This window comes from Oncorhynchus mykiss, chromosome 13 (genome assembly GCF_013265735.2).
Source record: "Oncorhynchus mykiss isolate Arlee chromosome 13, USDA_OmykA_1.1, whole genome shotgun sequence".
NCBI lineage: Eukaryota > Metazoa > Chordata > Actinopteri > Salmoniformes > Salmonidae > Oncorhynchus > Oncorhynchus mykiss.
Window position 1 is genome coordinate 63,923,661 of NC_048577.1, and position 23,799 is coordinate 63,947,459.

Consider the following 23,799-nt stretch of genomic DNA (forward strand, 5'->3'; position numbering starts at 1 on the left):
AATCCAGTAGAAGTTGACAGTTTTCAGTTGAGAAATTATATTCTAGGGTTGGAAATTATTTTTTTTACTGTTTAAGTAGCCAGGGAAACTTATTGTTCTCAATTTATGATTGAACATTTAGATTTTTCTCCCTGACTGTGGTGCTATTTACCTAAATTATTAGGATTTTCTTGTGATCACAACAAAACTACTTATTTCGCTCAAATAGGGATATCATTCAATTGTGTTTTCTTTGAAAAGATGGGCCTGGCTAAGAAAATAACATTCAGTTAAGTAGCCTACCTCTCCTCTTATAGTTGGGCGTGCGAGATCAAGTGGGCCGAGTATACTCTGGGGTCCCATGTGCCCGTCATCTCACACCTGTGTCTGAATTTTATACAAATATTTAAAGAAATCATTTTGACAGTAACCCTCCTTTTTAATTTCCACATGTAGCAAGTGTGGTGTCCAATCTACATGGGTGGTAGGTGAATCAGACAATATAGTTTTCATGCATCTAATTGCTGCCTGCCTCTGCTTCCTCAGTTAATTGGCTATCAAGTTTTTTTTTTAAGTTAGTGAATCAGGTCGGACTCGGTTGGAGAGTGAGTGTGTTGTTCAAAATGGATAAACAAAAGGTAAGACCAAGTTGTGCACAAAAACACAGCACAAAAGCTTTATCTGATCAAGGTCGTGCCATATTACCGAAGATAACCACATCATGGGGGAGGGGTCCCCAAATGCCGACTTTACGGGGGTCCGGAGAAACTCAGCTACACCAGTGTATATGTTCCATACTAACAGCCATCCAAATACAGACTATGCTGATTTCTCAACAGCATTCTTATTGCATTTCAGGTCAAAGAGGTAATGGGTAATGAAAACAATAACAATTCAGTATATTCATTGTTATTTGGTATGTGTGAATGTTGACGATCTTTCTTACATTGCCTTTCTGCAGTTCCTCACAGCTGGAAGAAGTCTGAAAAAACCCTTTTGGGAGGTTTTATATTTCTTCAGGACAAACTCATCCAACACCTTCTCTGACATCAGAAGTACATAGGCCAGTACTGAGCAATGAGCGGGTGAGAGCTCTCTGTCTGCTTCCTTTTCTGACAGATATCTCTGAATGTCTTCATGTAGGGAATGGTCTCTAACTTCTTCAGTCAAAGAGAAGAGATTGAGGCACCTCTCAGGGGAGACATCAATTAGATCCATCTCCTTAAGTATTATCTTCATTTCTTTAACAATCTCTGAACTGTTCTCTGTCTTTGGCAGCAGGCCTTGTAGGAGGCACTGAACGGATTCCATAGACATTCCAAGAAGGAAGCGGAGGAACATGTCCATCTCTCCATTCTCTCTGGACACAGAATTGTACATGGTAATCTCCATCAACTCATCCAAGGGAAGGTCTACAGGCTCGTTCTCCAAGATAGCTTTGAGATATGGTTCTGAACCTTCCATCAGGAAAGACTTGAGGCTCGATGACGTCTTGAGGCTCTTGGTTGTGAAACAGTGGAAAACAAAGAGGGCAGCAATAAACTCCTGAATGGTCAGATGCATGAAGCAATACACCTTCTTTTTGTACACCTTCTCTTCTTTAAAGATTTCTGTGCACAACGCAGAGTAGACTGCAACTTCACTGATGTCAATGCCATATTCATTCAGGTCTTCCTCATAGAACATGAGATTGCGTTTCTCCAGGTGTTCAAACGCTAGCTTCCCCAGCTTCAGAAGGAAGTCTTTATTTGATTCCCAGATCTTCTGTGTATCCCTCTCATGCCCAGGATCCTTTTGTGCCAGCTGTATTTGAATGAGCAGGAAGTGAGTGTACATCTCAGTCAGAGTTGTAGGGATTTCTCCATTCACATTTTCTCTCAACAGTTCCTCAAGAACCTTAGCGGAAATCCAACAGAAGACTGGTATGTGGCACATGATTTGGAAAGTTCTCGATGTTGTAATGTGTGCGATGATTCTTCTGGCAACTTCCCCATTCTTGACCCTCTTTTTGAAGTACTCCTCTTTCTGTCGCTCATCGAACCCTCTTACTTCTGTCACCAGGTTGATGTATCTACGGGGAATCTGATTGGCTGCTGCAGGTCTAGAGGTTATCCAGATCAGAGCTTTGGGAAGCAGCTTCTCCTCGATGAGGTTTGTCACCAGTACATCTACATTGTGACCTGTCTTTGTAACATCAGTCACCCTCTTGGTATTGAACTTTAGTGGATGTCGCTTTTCATCCAGACCATCAAAGATGAACAGAACTTTGCTGGTAGCATATATCTTTGCATCTTTTATCTCTGTAAGTTCAGGGTGGAAGTCATTTATAAGTCCATGAAGACTTAACTCATCATCTTTGATCGAATGCAGCTCTCTGAAAGGGAGGACAAAGATGAAATCCAAATCCTGATTGGCTTTTCCTTCGACCCAGTCAAGGACGAACTTCTGCACGGAGACTGTTTTTCCAATGCCAGCAATGCCCTTTGTCAGCACAGTTTTAATGGGTCTCTTCTCTTCTTTCTCTTGTCCAGCTAAGGGTTTGAATATGTCATTAGAGTTGATTGGAGTGTCCGACGATGTTTCTCTTCTGGATGTGTATTCAATCTGCCAAACCTCATGTTCTTTATTAACTCCTTCATTCTCTCCCAGCGTGATATAGAGCTGTGTGTAGATGCTGTTCAGGGGAGTTTCTTCCTCTGCAGTGCCTTCAAACACAAACCTAAACTTCTTCTTCAGACTGGCTTTATATTCCTCTTTAACTCTCTGTATGAGTTCTGTAAGGACAGAGTCAGAATAAAACAGCTTCGTTATTAGAGCATAAGATGAAGAAGAAGTCTTATCCACCTTTCACTCATACGGTTGAGACTGTCTACTAATAAACCACTATAAGGTCTAGTGAGGTGCTGTGGGGTTTTCATGAGACTGTCTACTAATAAACCACTATAAGGTCTAGTGAGGTGCTGTGGGGTTTTCATGAGACTGTCTACTAATAAACCACTATAAGGTCTAGTGAGGTGCTGTGGGGTTTTCATGAGACTGTCTACTAATAAACCACTATAAGGTCTAGTGAGGTGCTGTGGGGTTTTCATGAGACTGTCTACTAATAAACCACTATAAGGTCTAGTGAGGTGCTGTGGGGTTTTCATGAGACTGTCTACTAATAAACCACTATAAGGTCTAGTGAGGTGCTGTGGGGTTTTCATGAGACTGTCTACTAATAAACCACTATAAGGTCTAGTGAGGTGCTGTGGGGTTTTCATGAGACTGTCTACTAATAAACCACTATAAGGTCTAGTGAGGTGCTGTGGGGTTTTCATGAGACTGTCTACTAATAAACCACTATAAGGTCTAGTGAGGTGTTGTGGGGTTTTCATTGAGACTGTCTACTAATAAACCACTATAATGTCTAGTGAGGTGCTGTGGGGTTTTCATGAGACTGTCTACTAATAAACCACTATAAGGTCTAGTGAGGTGTTGTGGGGTTTTCATTGAGACTGTCTACTAATAAACCACTATAAGGTCTAGTGAGGTGCTGTGGGGTTTTCATTGAGACTGTCTACTAATAAACCACTATAATGTCTAGTGAGGTGCTGTGGGGTTTTCATGAGACTGTCTACTAATAAACCACTATAAGGTCTAGTGAGGTGCTGTGGGGTTTTCATGAGACTGTCTACTAATAAACCACTATAAGGTCTAGTGAGGTGCTGTGGGGTTTTCATAGTTTTTTTCTTAATTTGTCAGAAGTCAACTAATTATTCACCCTTCCTCATCCTACTCCTTTATCAGTAGTCATCTTATTCAACTCATTCCTCATCCTACTCCTTTTGAGTCCACACTTACTTATACTGTATCTATGGTAACATCTCCTATGAATACCCTCTTCATAATGCATTATATGTGCATGCATATGCACAATACACAATGCAATATAACCTATTAGCTCCTATGTCATACATCATAATATGATGTGCTTATAATTAAAGATGTATTTAGTCTTCTTTGTCTTTATCTTCATATTGTGGTGGTAGTGGATGGCAGTGTGTGTTCCTCGACACGCTTTGGGTCTCTCTGCACTCTGGGGACAGGTAGAATAGATCACCATGCAACTCACTGCAGAAAGAGAGAGAGGGTTCAACCAAAAAACTTTTATTTTAAACACACACACACACACTCTCTAAAGTAAAATGTTTGACACCTTACCTTTTTTGTGTGTCACTGCATTGTGCAACCTGGGAGGAGTCATCTAGAATTTGAACAAAAAATGAAAATATATGATATTCTCCTACAGTTCTGAAGGTGACTTGATTGAATACAGTATGAATTTAAATGTGCAGGTGGATACTTTTTCCTCACAGTTATGTAAAGAAAGAGTTATGTTTTTACCGTTGTTCTGAATGACGTTCTGAGTGATGTTCTGAGTGATGTTGATGCTACCTCCTACTTCATTATTGCTGATCACTGGGGCACATAGATTGCTTCCACCCTCAGCTGTGAGGGAAAACTGGGGATTGTATGCTGGTGAGAACGGGGATTGTAGGCTAGGAAGACTAGGAGAGACAAAGAGATAAATAGAGGTAACACTGGCCCCTGTGTCCTCACCCTTTGTACTACAACACAAGGCAAAACCGACAAACCATTTCAGGGAAATTGGTCTCACCTTTGTTGACAGGGCGTTTCTCCACCAATGAGACTGTTGCCCTCTGCGATCCTCCCTTCAGTGTACCCCGATTTTCTTCTTTGATTTTTGGAGAAAGTGGTTGTGTCCCCATCTTCTCTCCTCCCTTTGGAGCAATTGCTCCCCATCTCTTTCTCTCAAATCTCAATCTATGGAACATGAGTGAACTCATGAAAACATTTTGTTGTATTCTTCAGAAAATGTGTTCTAAACCCTACCAAATTAAAGACAATAGCTGTTACCTAGACAACAGTTACAAATATATTTTACTCTTATGTATTGCAAATCCATTCGAGTTTGATAAATTGTCGAGAACACTTAAACCTTCTGTTCCACCATATCAGTAGCATCTGATTTAAAGGGGAATGGAAACCGTTTAGGAAGTAGATCTAAGCACTAAACATGTTCATTTAACATAAAAACATCTATATTTTTTTGTATTTTGATCGCCGACAAGGTTTATTTGAGCTATGGTCAGCGCCATTTTAAATTGCCATAGCAAATTGTCTGTGGTATTGAGCTTTCACGCGGAGAGTGAATTGAAGAGAGTGAGGTCAGGTGCGGACAACGAAGATGGCAACAACAAGTAGTCATTCAAACATGAACTGTATAGCGCCAGGCTATAGGAATTGGCTCCAAAAGAATCCCTTGGTAAACTACCATCAGCTGCCCAAGGACCCACAACTTTTGAAGAAGTGGCTTCATGTCCCAAAGAGGAAGGACATGCCAGCTTGAGCTTGTAGGATGTGCAGACAGGACTTCGCGGAGGCAGACTTTGCTTCATCTTTCGATGCGGCAACTGACGTCACCGATTGAAACACTATTAGCGCGCACCACCGCTAACTAGCTAGCCATTTCACATCGGTTACACTCACCCCCCTTTTGACCTCCGCCTTTTCTGCAGCAACCAGTGATCCGGGTCAACAGCATCAATGTAACAGTATAACTTTACTCCGTCCCCTCGCCCATACCCGGGCTCGAACCAGGGACCCTCTGCACACATCAACAACTGACACCCACGAAGCATCGTTACCCATCGCTCCACAAAAGCCGCGGCCCTTGCAGAGCAAGGGGAACCACTACTTCAAGGTCTCAAAGCGAGTGACGTCACCAATTGAATCGCTATTAGCGCGCACCACCGCTAACTAGCTAGCCATTTCACATCCGTTACATATAGTTGAATGTAACTACCTAATTGCGTCTGAAGTGTTTTGTGTAACACCCCCCAGCAAATAACGTCAGCAAGCAACTCAACTGCAACTAAAGTTGCAACAGTTTCTGTGTACTCCTGTTATTAGGTAATGTCAGATAGCTTCCACCTGTCAGATAGTTAAGTAACGTTAATGTAATATATTTTTGTTGACAGATTTTTGTTGTAATGTTTTGTTAGCTCCACCTCATTTAGCTAGACTGAAGTTGACATAGCTAATGTTTGATGAAAAATACATTTCCCTGTATTGTCTGTCTGTCTGTCTGTCTGTCTGTCTGTCTGTCTGTCTGTCTGTCTGTCTGTCTGTCTGTCTGTCTGTCTGTCTGTCTGTCTGTCTGTCTGTCTGTCTGTCTGTCTGTCTGTCTGTCTGTCTGTCTGTCTGTCTGTCTGTCTGTCTGTCTGTCTGTCTGTCTGTCTGTCTGTCTGTCTGTCTGTCTGTCTGTCTGTCTGTCTGTCTGTCTGTCTGTCTGTCTGTCTGTCTGTCTGTCTGTCTGTCTGTCTGTCTGTCTGTCTGTCTGTCTGTCTGTCTGTCTGTCTGTCTGTCTGTCTGTCTGTCTGTCTGTCTGTCTGTCTGTCTGTCTGTCTGTCTGTCTGTCTGTCTGTCTGTCTGTCTGTCTGTCTGTCTGTCTGTCTGTCTGTCTGTCTGTCTGTCTGTCTGTCTGTCTGTCTGTCTGTCTGTCTGTCTGTCTGTCTGTCTGTCTGTCTGTCTGTCTGTCTGTCTGTCTGTCTGTCTGTCTGTCTGTCTGTCTGTCTGTCTGTTGACAAAGCATACAAGACAGGTAGCTTGTTGATACCAACTGAAGTCGGGGTTCAGTTGTCTGAACAAAGCGTTTGTTTACAGGATGACATCTTCATTCCCAAACATGTTTTCATCCTGGAGGAGACTGCAGGAGGCAGAGGAGGTACATGCAAATCTCTAAGGCTATTGTTTATTTCAAGTTTATGTAGTGATTTTTGAATATACAGTTGAAGTCGGAAGTTTACATACACTTAGGTTGGAGTCATTAAAACTCGTTTTTAAACCACTCCACAAATGCCTTGTTAACGAACTATAGTTTTTGCAAGTCGACATCTACTTTGTGCATGACACAAGTAATTTTTCCAACAATAGTTTACAGACAGATTATTTCACTTATAAGTCACTGTATCACAATTCCAGTGGGTCAGAAGTGTACATACATTAAGTTGACTGTGCCTTTAAACAGCTTGAAAAGTTCCAGACAATTATGTCATGGTTTAGAAGCTTCTGATAGGCTAATTAACATAATTTGAGTCAATTGGGGGTGTACCTGTGGATGTATTTCAAGGCATACCTTCAAACTCAGTGCCTCTTTGCTTGACATCATGGGAAAATCAAAAGAAATCAGCCAAGACCTCAGAAAAAAAACTGTAGACCTCCACAAGTCTGGTTCATTCTTGGGAGCAATTTGGTACCACGTTCAGCTGAACAAACAATACTACGAGAGTATAAACACCATGGGACCGCGTAGCTATCATACCGCTCAGGAAGGAGATGCGTTTTGTCTCCTAGAGATGAACGTACTTTGGTGCGAAAAGTGCAAATCAATCCCAGAACAACAGCAATGGACCTTGTGAAGATGCTGGAGGAAACAGGTACAAAAGTATCTATATCCACAGTAAAACGAGTCCGATATCGACATAACCTGAAAGGCCGCTCAGAAAGGAAGAAGCCACTGCTACAAAACCGCCATTAAAAAGCCAGACTACGGTTTGCAACTGCACATGGGGACAAAGATCATACTTTTTTGAGAAATGTCCTCTGGTCTGATGAAACAAAAATAGAACTGTTTGTCCATAATGACCATCGTTATGTTTGGAGGAAAAAGGGGGATGCTTGCAAGCCGAAGAACACCATCCCAACTGTGAAGCACGGGGGTGGCAGCATCATGTTGTGGGGGTACTTTTCTGCAGAAGGGACTGGTGCACTTCAAAAAATAGATGGCATCATGACAGAGGAAAATGATATGGATATATTGAAGCAACATCTCAAGACATCAGTCAGGAAGTTAAAGCTTGGTCGCAAATGGGTCTTCCAAATGGACAATGACCCCAAGCATACTTCCAAAGTTGTGGCAAAATGGCTTAAGGACAACAAAGTCAAGGTATTGGAGTGGCCATCACAAAGCCCTGACCTCAATCCTATAGAAAATGTGTGGGCAGAACTGAAAAAGCATGTGCGAGCAAGGAGGCCTACAAACCTGACTCAATTACACCAGCTCTGTCAGGAGGAATGGGCCAAAATTCACCCAACTTATTGTGGGAAGCTTGTGGAAGGCTACCCAAAACATTTGACCCAAGTTAAACAATTTAAATGCAATGCTACCAAATACTAATTGAGTGTATGTAAACTTCCGACCCACTGGGAATGTGATGAAAGAAATAAAAGCTTAAAAAAAATCCTCTCTACTATTATTCTGACATTTCACATTCTTAAAATGAAATGGTGATCCTAACTGTCCTAAGACAGGGCATTTTTACTAGGATTAAATGTCAGGAATTGTGAAAAACTTGAGTTTAAATGTATTTGGCTAAGGTGTATGTAAACTTCCGACTTCAACTAACTATAGCCTAATAGGTCCCTTATTTGTTATCTACCAACAGGAAAGAACGGTTAGTACAGCATGCCAAACTGACCCCTGGGTGCCAGAGTGTTCCTGCGCTGCGGTGGAGAAGAGGTCCACTGGGACCATCACTGAAGAACTCAGGGCCCAGCTAGATTGTGCTCACGACCATCAGTATACAACCAAGTCCTGTATTCTGATACTGAGTCCCCTATACGCCACAGATGGAGTTGACGGAGAGTGAGGTCATTGAAGACCAGAACTCGCTGTGTGAACCTGAGAGCTCAGAATCACAATCATCACAGAGCGAGCCAATATATATATACTATCAATCACTTTGGGGGAGCGGGCTGGTGTTCTGAGAAGGAGCAGGCCATTCAACAGCTAATTCTAAAAAACACCCACCCATAAAGGGAATCGGAGTGGAATAGTTTTTCCACACATTTTTTTTAGGGGTTTCAATGGATGTGCTACTTTGTCCCGATCCTGCTGTTTCGACTTTCTCTCAACCTATGAATGCTCAGCTATGAAAAGCCAACTGACATTTGCTCCTGAGGTGTTGAACTGTTGCACCCTCTATAACCACTGTGGTTATTATTTTTGATGTAAAAAGGGCTTTTGTGAAATACATTTGAATGATTGGATGCTGTGTATTCACTAACTGTCTGAGTGATGGGACATTTATAGTATCTGTTACATGTTTTGGTGTGTATTTAATCTGCATCTTATTTTCTTAAAGTGGGAATCATCAGTAGAAACAATAAGTGTTGTCCCTGCTCCTTATTCAGTAAAAAGCTGAGGGACGGGGCTGGAGAAATGTAACCACTCACAAATTCATAGACAGAGCTATAGATGCAAGAACTGACCATCCATGATATCAAAATTGTAATCCTGTTTCTGATCTGTTTCCACTACCATGTACCCTGTTCGCTTTGGATAAAGGTGTCTGCTAAATAGCATATATTATTGAAGTCTACTTTAACTCTGCCAACTAGCTGCCCAGCGTAGTTACCATTCCTTTCCAATAGATGGCAGTGGAAGCTGGTTGAAGTCTCTGTAGCGGCAGGGACATGGGATTAGTATGTATTGAAAGTAGTTTTATCTGGTTACGCTTGAACCTGTTGTTTATACCGGACAAGCTAACTAATACTATTTTTACATATAGAAGAAACGACACACTCAGGGATGAGATTCCGTACACCTCGTCCAATTCTCCCTTTTGCCCATAGGGTGAACTGGAAAAATCATAAGAAAAGTTAGTCTGATATCGAAACTAAATCATATAATGAGCACGTCCCATATTTGGTTAGAAAGAGATTTCATGAATCATGATGTCTGCGATTCCAACTCCGGTCATCTAATCTAAAGGTAAATGTGTTACCATAGCGCCAAACAGCGCTGATAAAACATCTCTATAGGATACTGATTATATATATATTGAGCACCTACCCACTACAGATATTAACCTTAAACTATTTATAATCAAGCAAAATGTCACCAATTATTTAACTGGCATATCGGCTGCAGACTGGTCGAGAAACCTCTTCAGCCAGGAAGTCCTTCATAACGATTAGTGACACGTCCAATAAATACATCGCCAGACAGACTGACTGGAACCTCTGACTGGATGTAATACAGCCACCATCCAGACAGACTGACTGGAACCTGACTGGATGTAATATAGCCACCATCCAGACAGACTGACTGGAACCTGACTGGATGTAATACAGCCACCATCCAGACAGACTGACAGGAACCTGACTGGATGTAATACAGCCACCATCCAGACAGACTGACTGACTGGATGTAATACAGCCACCATCCAGACAGACTGACTGGAACCTGACTGGATGTAATACAGCCACCATCCAGACAGACTGACAGGAACCTGACTGGATGTAATACAGCCACCATCCAGACAGACTGACTGGAACCTGACTGGATGTAATACAGCCACCATCCAGACAGACTGACTGGAACCTGACTGGATGTAATACAGCCACCATCCAGACAGACTGACAGGAACCTGACTGGATGTAATACAGCCACCATCCAGACAGACTGACTGGAACCTCTGACTGGATGTAATACAGCCACCATCCAGACAGACTGACTGGAACCTGACTGGATGTAATACAGCCACCATCCAGACAGACTGACTGGAACCTCTGACTGGATGTAATACAGCCACCATCCAGACAGACTGACTGGAACCTCTGACTGGATGTAATACAGCCACCATCCAGACAGACTGACTGGAACCTGACTGGATGTAATACAGCCACCATCCAGACAGACTGACAGGAACCTGACTGGATGTAATACAGCCACCATCCAGACAGACTGACTGGAACCTGACTGGTTGTAATACAGCCACCATCCAGACAGACTGACTGGAACCTCTGACTGGATGTAATACAGCCACCATCCAGACAGACTGACTGGAACCTCTGACTGGATGTAATACAGCCACCATCCAGACAGACTGACTGGAACTTCTGACTGGATGTAATACAGCCACCATCCAGACAGACTGACTGGAACCTCTGACTGGATGTAATACAGCCACCATCCAGACAGACTGACAGGAACCTGACTGGATGTAATACAGCCACCATCCAGACAGACTGACTGGAACCTCTGACTGGATGTAATACAGCCACCATCCAGACAGACTGACTGGAACCTCTGACTGGATGTAATACAGCCACCATCCAGACAGACTGACTGGAACCTCTGACTGGATGTAATACAGCCACCATCCAGACAGACTGACTGGATGTAATACAGCCACCATCCAGACAGACTGACTGGATGTAATACAGCCACCATCCAGACAGACTGACTGGATGTAATACAGCCACCATCCAGACAGACTGACTGGATGTAATACAGCCACCATCCAGACAGACTGACTGGAACCTGACTGGATGTAATACAGCCACCATCCAGACAGACTGACTGGAACCTGACTGGATGTAATACAGCCACCATCCGCTGGGATTTTGTGCTGTTTCGCCACCATCTCTCTACAACACACACACACTCCTACTCTATCTGGCAGCATCCCCACTCACACCTGTTAGTTTTGCTACGCAGACCCTCTAGCTGAGGTGTTTCAGGCGGCATATCTGTGTTGTTACTGCTACGAAAACGAACTCTGATCTCGGGCAACAGTCGGCTCAAACATGAACGGCTTCAGTAGGTTCATTGGCTCCCTAACTAACAATTTTATTCTCTGTAATAAACAAATTCTCAGACTCGGAGCTACTTGGTAATTCAGCCATTTTTGGGAGTTCCATAATGTTCTCTCCTGCCAGTGACGCAACAATGCCAATATGGCGATTTACAGTTAGCTGGTGTTGTAAATCCTAGTGTTTCCATTCCTCCTTAAGGTGAATCTAAATATTCGGTTCAACAAAGATTTACTTCAGAAGTTACTCCAAAACAAATCGAACATATTGTAATTATTAAAAGAAGATCCTTACCTTTCTGGTAATAGAAATTTACTGCGGTGTGAATGTCATGTTATTGTGTGTGTGTGAGAGAGAAAGAAAGACAGAGAGAGCGAGAATGAAAGAGAAAGAGAACCCCTATCTTGGCAGGTTGTTATCTTAGATCAGGGCACAGCAGGACTGTCAGCAAACAATCTCTACGAAGATAAGCGCCGTTCTAGAATATTGGTTCCCACATAATATCCTATTGGTGAGCCAACTGGTAAATGCAGAGGGTCCACCCAGAAACAGTGTTGCATCTTTTTTGGCATTGTATTCAAATATCAATTACGGTCCCATTCTGATTTGCTTCTAACAGTACCAAAAATGATTACAGGTCATGGTAGAAATAGTTTTAGTGACTTAGCACCGTGGTCCTGGAATTCTCTCCTGAACATTTTTAAAATGTGATGATCTCGTGTCGTTGGTGGAGTTTAAACACTTGATCGATGTATATATCATAGAAGAGTGTAATTGTTTTTAGGCCAGCTGTTTTTAGTCAAGATGTTTGTGTTTTTAATGTAATATGTAATTGTTGTACTGTATGTGTGTTTATAGTTTTGTTTAATGTTGTGTTAGTGTATGTAAGTTGTTTTGTCTGAAACGTTGTTCCCCCTGCTGCTATTGGACCAGGTCTCTCTTGGAAAAGAGATATTATCTCAATGAGAAAAAAAAAGACATGCTTTTTTTCTATTGCCTACTTAAGTAGACGGTCTGACTTCACCACTACGCGCCAAATCTTCCCCTATATTCTGAACATGGCGAACCTGTTACCAACACCTGCGCCGAACGTTGTGCAACAGGTAATTCATATGTTTACCTAAGTAGTTAGAAGGGTCAGAGCCAATGACACATCAAATCATTGATTGGGTTAAGACGAACCGCCACTCCAAAACTAGCAGACTAATGGAGACACATTGTCTACGCCTCATGGGAAAATAACGGTACAACTTGCAATCTAAAAGACTGGCAGTTTAAGCAAAGAAACAGACATCGAAAGAAAATATACGAGTAGCGTAACCAAAAGGTAGTACATGCAGGCAAGAGTGTAGGCAACATGTATTCAATGGGATTGGTTGCTGGGAAAGTTGAACCGAAAAACCATTTTTGCATTCGTTTTCAAATATTTGTCATAGAGTTTTGCTCTCGCTTTAAAATTATTTGCTTATAAGTTTTGGGGTTTTGCTTTTGATGTGTTCTTTTTGTTGACAATTCTGTACATTTTGCTTTCAATTGTTTGTTTTTTGATTTCAACATCCATTACTTCACCCATCCTCGAAAATATGTTTACATTCACAACTTTATTTTTCATGTTCACAATTTATTTTATTTTGAATTCAATACATATGGCATGAAATTGACCCCATACATAACCGCCACTTACTGTTCTGGAGCGCCTCTGCCTCCCACCTATGAACATGAATCTAGTTAGTATGCCAAAAGATCCCGGATGTCGTACTAAATTCGCCAAAATAGGACATATACACGCATTAGACATAATGCAATAATGCAATTCTTGCCATAATGCAATTCTTCAGAAAATGGGCGAGGCTTCACAACGTTTTCAGAGTTGAAGGAAATAGTGGAAAATATGCAGCTGAAGTCCAATGAGAGTGGATACAAATTCATTGCAACTAATTATGACAAATGTTAAGAAATATAATAAAGAAATGACTTTTCCAATAAGTTACACATTATGTTGGTGGACAATTTGTTAGCTACGCTATCCTTACGAACTGCATAGCATTACAGCAGTATATACCGGTATGTTAGCTAGTTACCTAACATTAGTTGTCTACTACATCGAACTTGCAAGGCAGTATATTAACTAACTACCCAACATGTATTGACTTGATTATTCACATCATGCTTAGCTAAGTGGTATAGTCGTTGTGCCTTTCAATGGAGTTAACAGCTCTCTCGTCTGAGTGTGCCAGAGAGCGCAGAATAACTGATGAATTTACGAACGCTCAACACCATTGAATATGGTCAGTAAACGTAAGCAAAACTTTTATTAAAAAAGCGGAATTAAATTGTTGCTAGCAGCACAGTTACAGTCACCAACGCACTGGATAACACGAAAACAGCCTAACCAGCTCTGCTAGGGCGAATAAAATAGTCAGAGTGAGGTGTTCTCTCATTTATGGCTAAAAGTAGCTAGCCAATGTTAGCCAGTTAGCTTGGGTGCCTGACTGCAGTTGAACACTCGGATCAACCCCCCTCGGCCAGAGTGTCCAGTACGCTCCGAGAGCAAAAGCTCTGAATTTGATGAACTGACAATCTGACAACGCTCTGGATTTTAAAAAATTCTAGCAAGTAATTTGTTATGCTAACAAGCTAGCAAGAGGTTGCATAGCAACAGCATCAACTTCCGGTAGACAGGTGAAGTGCTAGTACGCTCAACTGAAACGATACCGTTCCTTTACAGTATACTAAAATGAACTAATAGTATGTAGTATATACTTATTAAGTATGTAGTATACAGTAAAGGTATTAGAACACAGCTATTTATTGCCTACCTCCTCATGCCTTTTGCACACAATGTATATAGATTACTTTTTTCCTACTATGTCATTGACTTGTTAATTGTTTACTCCATGTGTAACTCTGTGTTGTCTGTTCACACTGCTATGCTTTATCTTGGCTAGGTCGCAGTTGCAAATGAGAACTTGTTCTCAACTAGCCTACCTGGGTAAATAAAGGTGAAAGAAAACATTTAAAAAATAAACAGCTATAGCTTAAAAATGTATCAATATAAGTACAAAGAGGGGTTCCTACTGATGCCTCCGCCCCAAAAAAACATGAATTTCCTTCAATTCGCAAGAGGCTGAATGTATCTCACTCGAGAAACCATCAGAGAGAACGAAACAGTGCCCCTCTGACTCAGGTCTTAGTATGTGTAGAGTATCTATCTGATCCTGTCTGGTCAGAAAGAGTATGACATTGTTGCCGCCCATAGCATTGAATGCAAGGGAAGCCAGCAAGCATTTGGCCTCCCTTGATAAAACAATGTCTTAAATAATAGCCAATCAGCATTGAGCTAAGCCAAACGAGTTCAGCTGTGAATGGTCCTGACGCACCAACAAAAAAAGTGTGAAGGGAAGCCAGTGATTCTGATCCAACCATAAATTAATACTGTGCCGCTGGCCTGAGATTATGGAAGTTCAACATGGAGCCAGATGTAGTATAGCTATGTTAACTAGCTGGCATGGCATATCATTACCATGAAAGGAAGTTCGGGAAGTGAGTAAGTATTTTAACCAGGTAGACTAGGACAACAAAAAATACTAAATGTGTACTGTATGACAGTCATAGACCGTTTAGGCAACATGAAAGAGAGGAGGATGCCATTGGCATTTCTCTACAAGGTGAGTCAACATGTTTTTCTACTTTCCCGAACAAGCATGCACACAGAAATCAGAACCATGGATAACCACATATTTAGCTTCAGTTGATTGGACTAAATCGTTATATTTTAGTTGTACTAGACGATTAGATGATGTGTTACCAGGTTCTGCACCGGTTCCTTTCTGCGTTTGTGTTCTGGTGAGGTGCAGGTGGAAGGGAAGGCTCTGAACACGATTCTGCCAGTTGTCTCTCTTAATGGCTGCATGGAATGGATACAAATGCAAGGCAAACGTTAATGCTGCCATCTGGACTCCATACAAGTATATTTGCCTCTCCTCATCACACTTTGAGCAAAAACCACATAAAAAAAATGCATTGTAGAAAATGTACATGTTCATATTTTCAAGAGACTCACATTTCATTTTATAAACCTTTAACACCATTACACTAATTGTCTAATAAGTGCTAAATATTTGAGTGTACTATTGTACCATTATACCTGAGGCATACTAATGAGGCAACAACCCCATTTTTGACATGACCGGACAGGTAACAAAATGAAGGACAGCTAACTAGGCACATTAAACATGAAATACAAAAACGTCACATTTCACAACATACCTGCATGGAATAGATATAAATGCAAGACTAACTTAATGCTGCCGCCTGGACTCTCATACACAAGTATATTTGCCTGATAAAAGACAGTGCAAGAATGCCCGTGAGAAAATCGTCAGAAAACTCAAGCTGTCTAATGTTACCCGAAAGAGACCCTCTACCGCAACCAAAGCTAACCGTAGCTGGGCTAGCCTTGCAAAGTTGCAATTGAAAATTATCCCCATTCACGCTAATCTATATTGCTACAAGCAGTAGTGGAACAACACTAAATCAATGACGATATCATTTTTTGCTTGTCTTTTTTGTGCATTTGTGAACATGTGTATACATAAACACATACCTCTCCTCATCAAGCCTTGTGCAAACTGAGGAGTAAAAGCATGGCTCCCGATGACGACATTAACACAATTTAGAAAATAAATACAATAAAATAGTTCACTCTTGAAAATAGTGTAATACATCTCAAAATAACCTTAAAATAATAAATGAAAATAAATGAGGGATTTTCTGTGAAATACAATACAAGTATATTTTACACATCCTGAATTTCACCAAAATCCTGAATGCATATCAAAACAGGATATACATCACAAAGGACAACAAACTCTACTGAGTCACTACTGGCACATGTGAACACCAAGATCTCACCTTCGGTCTCTGCTATACAAGCCATCTATCTATCTGCTGGGCAGATTCGGATGAATGGGGCAGCAGGTAGCCTAGTGGTTAGCACATTGGACTAGTAACCAAAAGGTTGCAAGATCGAATAAGGGGCAGAAAGCTGTCATTGAAAATAAGAATTTGCTATTAAATGACTTGTTCAGAGCGGCATAGGATAGTGGGGAGAACAAGTATTTGATACACTACCGATTTTGCAGGTTTTCCTACTTACAAAGCATATAGAGGTCTGTAATTTTTATCATAGGAACACTTCAACTGTAAGAGGCGGAATCTAAAACAAAAATCCAGAAAATCACATTGTACGATTTTTTTAAAGAAATTAATTAGCATTTTATTGCATGACATAAGTATTTGATCACCTACCAACCAGTAAGAATTCCGGCTCTCACAGACCTGTTAGTTTTTCTTTCAGAAGCCCTCCTGTTCTCCACCCATTACCTGTATTAAATGCACCTGTATGAACTCGTTACTTGTATAAAAGACACCTGTCCACACACTCAATCAAACAAACTCCAACCTCCCCACAATGGCCAAGACCAGAGGGCTGTGTAAGGACATCAGGGCAGGACAATAGGCAAGCAGCTTGGTGAGAAGGCAACAACTGTTGGCGCAATTATTAGAAAATGGAAGACGTTCAAAATGTCAGCTGGCTACAAATGCAATTCTAGAGCTCAATGCCATTTTTTAAATTTTAACTAGGCAAGTCAGTTAACAAATTATTATTTACAATGACAGCCTACCGGGGAACAGGGAATGAACAACCAATTTTTATGTTGTCAGCTCGGTGATTCAATCCAGCAACCTTTCGGTTACTGGCCCAACACTCTAACCACTAGGCTACCTGTAAAACAAATCCCCTTTATTCATTATTTTATAGAAACAGTATGTTCCTCCAGCCTTGTCTTGAATAGTGATTTCCTACTCATTGTAATGGCACTATACATCCACTAGATGGAGGTGTTTTGACTAAAGTACCTCCTTTTCCAAAACTCCATCTGTTTAATTATTATATTAATGTACTAATAGCCACTACCCTTTCCAAGGGAAAAAGCCTGGAAGAAAATATTGCTCCTGCAAAGGATTTAATAAACTGCTGAGGAGGCTGCAGTGGAGGAAGCACCAGGGTCATTCCAATGCCCACTAATTCTGGAACTCAAATCAAGCTCTATTTATATAACACATTTTAGACATGAATGAACTAAAATACAATGCACTTCACAGGGAAAAAAAATCTAAAATCTGAAAATAAAAACATAAAAGAGGATTAAAAAAACAAAATAATAACAATTTAAAACTGAAAGCAAAAGTAAAGCTAAAAATGTTTGTTTTAAGATCTTTAAAATATGTACTCAGTTTCAGCCCCCCTCATGTTCTCTGGCAGGCTATTCCAGTATAGTAACTAAAGGCTGCCTCTCTATGCCTCTTGGTCCTAGGCTTTGGGATAGTTAAAAGGCTGTCTCTCCATGCCTCCTGGTCCTAGGCTTTGGGATAGTTAAGACTGTCTCTCCATGCCTCCTGGTCCTAGGCTTTGGGATAGTTAAAAGACTGTCTCTCCATGCCTCCTGGTCCTAGGCTTTGGGATAGTTAAAAGGCTGTCTCTCCATGCCTCCTGGTCCTAGGCTTTGGGATAGTTAAAAGGCTGTCTCTCCATGCCTCTTGGTCCTAGGCTTGGGGATAGTTAAAAGACTGTCTCTCCATGCCTCCTGGTCCTAGGCTTGGGGATAGTTAAAAGGCTGTCTCTCCATGCCTCCTGGTCCTAGGCTTTGGGATAGTTAAAAGGCTGCCTCTCCATGCCTCTTGGTCCTAGGCTTGGGGATAGTTAAAAGGCTGCCTCTCCATGCCTCCTGGTCCTAGGCTTTGGGATAGTTAAAAGGCTGTCTCTCCATGCCTCTTGGTCCTAGGCTTTGGGATAGTTAAAAGGCTGCCTCTCCATGCCTCCTGGTCCTAGGCTTGGGGATAGTTAAAAGGCTGCCTCTCCATGCCTCCTGGTCCTAGTCTTGGGGATAGTTAAAAGGCTGTCTCTCCATGCCTCTTGGTCCTAGGCTTTGGGATAGTTAAAAGGCCAGTGCCAGAGGACCTGAGGGACCTACTGGGTACATAACTTAAAAGCATGTCTGATATGTATTGGGGTGCATGACTGTGGATTGATTTGAAAACCAATAGAATAATCTTAAAATGTATTCTAAAACTCACAGGCAGCCATTGCAGAGACTTTAACCCTTGTGTGGTGTTCGGGTCTGTGGGACTCATTTTGTCACGCCGTGATCTGTTTCACCTGTTTCTGTGATTGTCTCCACCCCCTCCAGGTGTTGCTTATTTTCCCCAGTGTATTTATCCCTGTGTTTCCTTTCTCTCTGTGCCAGTTCGTCTTGTATGTTAGTCAAATCAGCCAGTGTGTTTTTTTTTTTGCTGTACACCTTTTGCTAGTCTTCCCGGTTTTGACCCCTGCCTGACTCTGGACTACTTTCCCACCTGCCTGATCATCCTGCCTGACTCTGGAGTACTTTCCCACCTGCCTGATCATCCTGCCTGACTCTGGAGTACTTCCCCACCTGCCTGATCATCCTGCCTGACTCTGGACTACTTTCCCACCTGCCTGATCATCCTGCCTGCCCTGACCTTGATTCTGCCTGCCCTTCGATACATTTTGCCTCTCCACGACCATTCTCATGCCTTCCCCTATTGGATTAATAAATATTATAACCATCCAACCATCTGCCTCCTGTGTCTGCATCTGGGTCTCGCCTTGTGTCATGATTCATTTTCAATGTTTACCCAAAGAAAAATTATACAATTATCTTTTCAACCCGAGACTCATTGGACTAAAATAATACATTTTCATTGAGTGCACACTGCACCCCCCTACACATTTATATGACATATGTAGTGTTTGTGTCCGCCTGAGGGTAATAAAAGTGTGAAAAAGTGTGTGTGTTGGTAAAAACAAGTCAAAATGAAACAAAAAGGTTTGTTGTGTGTCTTCACTGTCTTCCTCCTCACTGGGCCTGCTGTTTCAACATGGGCAGACAGACAGACAGCACCAATAACCTATCTCCCACTTTTCTCGCTCTCTTTAACCTTTGAAGTGTGTGAAACTACACAATGTCTTGCAGGAACCTGAACAATGCTATTACAATACTTTATTTTTGATACATTGTAAAAAATGCAGTGTTTTTCCACACAAATTGGGGGAGGGACACAAATAAATATCTTGACATGTGTGGCTCCTTATCAGCAGCCAGCCCCAGGACCAGCCCAATCAGCAGCCAGGACCAGCCCAATCAGCAGCCAGGACCAGCCCATCAGCTGCCAGGGCCAGCCCATCAGCAGCCAGCCCCAGGACCAGCCCATCAGCAGCCAGGGCTAGCCCATCAGCAGCCAGGACCAGCACAATCAGCAGCCAGGACCAGCCCATCAGCAGCCAGCCCCAGGACCAGCCCAATCAGCAGCCAGGACCAGCCCATCAGCAGCCAGCCCCAGGACCAGCCCACCAGCAGCCAGGACTAGCCCATCAGCAGCCAGGACCAGGACCAGCCCATCAGCAGCCAGGTCCAGCCCATCAGCAGCCAGCCCCAGGACCAGCCCAATCAGCAGCCAGGACCAGCCCAATCAGCAGCCAGGACCAGCCCATCAGCAGCCAGGACCAGCCCATCAGCAGCCAGCGCCAGGACCAGCCTATCAGCAGCCAGGACTAGCCCATCAGCAGCCAGCAGCCAGGACCAGCCCATCAGCAGCCAGGACCAGCCCATCAGCAGCCAGGACCAGCCCAATCAGCAGCCAGGACCAGCCCAATCAGCAGCCAGGACCAGCCCAATCAGCAGCCAGGATCAGCCCATCAGCAGCCAGGACCAGCTCATCAGCAGCCAGGACCAGCCCATCAGCAGCCAGGACCAGCCCATCAGCAGCAAGCGCCAGGACCAGTCCATCAGCAGCCAGGACTAGCCCAATCAGCAGCCAGGACTAGCCCAATCAGCAGCCAGGATCAGCCCAATCAGCAGCCAGGACCAGCCCAATCAGCAGCCAGGACCAGCCCAATCAGCAGCCAGGACCAGCCCAATCAGCAGCCAGGACCAGCCCATCAGCAGCTAGGACCAGCCCATCAGCAGCCAGCCCCAGGACCAGCCCATCAGCAGCCAGCAGCCAGGACCAGTCCATCAGCAGCCAGGACCAGCCCATCAGCAGCCAGGACTAGCCCCATCAGCAGCCAGCAGCCAGGACCAGCCCATCAGCAGCCAGCCCCAGGACCAGCCCAATCAACAGCCAGCCCCAGGACCAGCCCAATCAGCAGCCAGGACCAGCCCATCAGCAGCCAGGACCAACCCATCAGCAGCCAGCCCCAGGACTAGCCCATCAGCAGCCAGGACCAGCCCAATCAGCAGCCAGGACCAGCCCAATCAGCAGCCAGGACAAGCCCATCAGCAGCCAGCAGCCAGGACCAGCCCATCAGCAGCCAGGACCAGCCCATCAGCAGCCAGGACCAGCCCAATCAGCAGCCAGGACAAGCCCATCAGCAGCCAGCAGCCAGGACCAGCCCATCAGCAGCCAGGACCAGCCCATCAGCAGCCAGGATCAGCCCTATCAGCAGCCAGCAGCCAGGACCAACTCATCAGCAGCCAGCAGCCAAGACCAGCCCAATCAGCAGCCAGCCCCAGGACCAGCCCAATCAACAGCCAGCCTCAGGACCAGCCCAATCAGCAGCCAGGACCAGCCCATCAGCAGCCAGGACCAGCCCATCAACAGCCAGCCCCAGGACCAGCCCCAGGACCAGCCCATCAGCAGCCAGGACCAGGACCAGCCCATCAGCAGCCAGCCCCAGGACCAACACATCAGCAGCCAGCCCCAGGACCAGCCCATCAGCAGCCAGCCCCAGGACCAGCCCATCAGCAGCCAGCCCCAGAACCAGCCCATCAGCAGCCAGCCCCAGGACCAGCCCATCAGCAGCCAGCCCCAGGACCAGCCCAATCAGCAGCCAGGACCAGCCCATCAGCAGCCAGGACCAGCCCATCAGCAGCCAGGACCAGCCCATCAGCAGCCAGGACCAGCCCATCAGCAGCCAGCCCCAGGACTAGCCCATCAGCCCCAGGACCAGCCCATCAGCAGCCAGCCCCAGGACCAGCCCATCAGCAGCCAGCCCCAGGACCAGCCCATCAGCAGCCAGCCCCAGGACTAGCCCATCAGCCCCAGGACCAGCCCATCAGCAGCCAGCCCCAGGACCAGCCCAATCAGCAGCCAGGACCAGCCCATCAGCAGCCAGCCCCAGGACCAGCCCATCAGCAGCCAGCCCCAGGACCAGCCCAATCAGCAGCCAGGACCAGCCCATCAGCAGCCAGCCCCAGGACCAGCCCATCAGCAGCCAGCCCCAGGACTAGCCCATCAGCCCCAGGACCAGCCCATCAGCAGCCAGCCCCAGGACCAGCCCAATCAGCAGCCAGGACCAGCCCATCAGCAGCCAGCCCCAGGACCAGCCCATCAGCAGCCAGCCCCAGGACCAGCCCAATCAGCAGCCAGGACCAGCCCATCAGCAGCCAGCCCCAGGACTAGCCCATCAGCCCCAGGACTAGCCCATCAGCAGCCAGCCCCAGGACCAGCCCATCAGCAACCAGCCCCAGGACCAGCCCATCAGCAACCAGCTCATCAGCAGCCAGCCCCAGGACTAGCCCATCAGCAGCCTGTAGGACATAAAGTCTTCTTTTGAATTGTTCATCCCAGACACCATCCAGAAAATCATTCTGAACTGCACTAATTTGAAGGGAAGGTGTGATTTCGGAGAGAGATGGAAGGAGATGGACCAAACTCATTTACATGCAAACTTTGGGGTTCTTATCCTTGCTGGTGTTTTCACATCCAATGGGGAATCCACAGGATCCCTGTGGGATGCAGAAACTGGCAGAGAACTTTTCCGTGCAACAATGTCTCTGGAAAACTTCACATTATTTCCAGGATTATTCATCTCGATAACTGAGACACCAGACCAGCTTGGTGGCAAAGAGACAAGCTAGCTGCATCAGGACAGTGTGGGTCAAGTGGGTGGACCGCCTTCCCCTGTTTTACAACCCTGGGGTCAACGTTACTGTTGACAAGCAGCTTATGCCATTTAGGGGCCGCTTCCCCTTCAGGCAGTACATACCCGCAAAATATGGAATCAAGGTCTGGGCTGCCTGTGATGAAGCTTCATCACGTGTGTGGAACTTGCAAGTGTATACAGGGAAGCCAGATGGAGGAGCCCCTGAGAAGAACCAATCAATGGATGTGGGTTGTCCTGGACGTGACACAGGGACTTTGTGGCCACAGCATCACATGCAATAACTTTTTTACTTCGCACAAGCTGGGACAGGAGCTCCTCAAGAGGAAGCTGACGATGGAAGGAACAGTAGGAAAAAAAACAAGCCAGAGCTCCCACCTCAGCTGTTGAATACACTGTACAGGCCTATCAATTCCTCTAAGTTTGTGTTCACGGCCGACACGTCCCTAGTGTCATATGCCAAAGAAAGGCAAAAAATGTGGTACTCATGAGTACGCTGCATAGGGATGGGAGAATCTGTGGCCAGGAACATCAAAAACCAGAAATCATAATGATTTACAATGCCACAACAGGAGGGTGGACAATTTAGACAAGCTGGTGACTGGCTGCAGCTGCGACAGAAGAACCCTACACTGACCTCTTGTGATATTCTTCAACATCTTGGACATCTCGGCATACAACGCATTTGTCATCTGGATGGCGTTGAACCCAGATTGGAACAGAGGGAAGCTCCAGAGGAGACGGCTCTTTCTCGAGGAGCTGGGCAAGGCATTGGTAAGACCTCAAATCCAGAGGAGGCAACATGTCCCAAGGATCCCAGCTCCTGCAGCCATCATGAGGAGGATTCAGGAGGAGGATGCTGGTGCCCCATCCGTCAGACCCACAGAACCAACAACTCCAATACCAGAAGTAAGTGTGAGTGATGTTGTTGCATGTGTGTGTGTCTGAATCTCCTACCTTGGCCTGCTGTAACTATATATGTGAGTGTGTGAGTGAGATGTTAGTAAAATTCCTGAACTAAGTGTTTTCATCATTCTAGATTGCAGCCGGTAGCAACAAGAAGAAGCACTGCGATGTGTGTGGACCCAAGAAGGACAGGAAGACACAGTACACGTGCATCAAATGCAAGAAATACATTTGCAACACACACACAGTAAAACTCCAGTCCCTCAGGTGGTGTGTAGAAAGGC

At 44.5% G+C, this 23,799-nt stretch overlaps 1 protein-coding gene across 1 annotated transcript in view; it reads right to left on the reverse strand.

The window, feature by feature from the left end:
- Window positions 1–23,799, reverse strand: part of LOC118936516 (NACHT, LRR and PYD domains-containing protein 3-like) — a 39,388-nt gene that overhangs the window by 11,172 nt on the left and 4,417 nt on the right. The window contains exon 2 of the mRNA XM_036939781.1: window positions 926–2,753. Within this exon, the coding sequence (XP_036795676.1) occupies window positions 926–2,753 (1,828 nt within the window). The remainder of the gene's footprint in view (window positions 1–925; window positions 2,754–23,799) is intronic.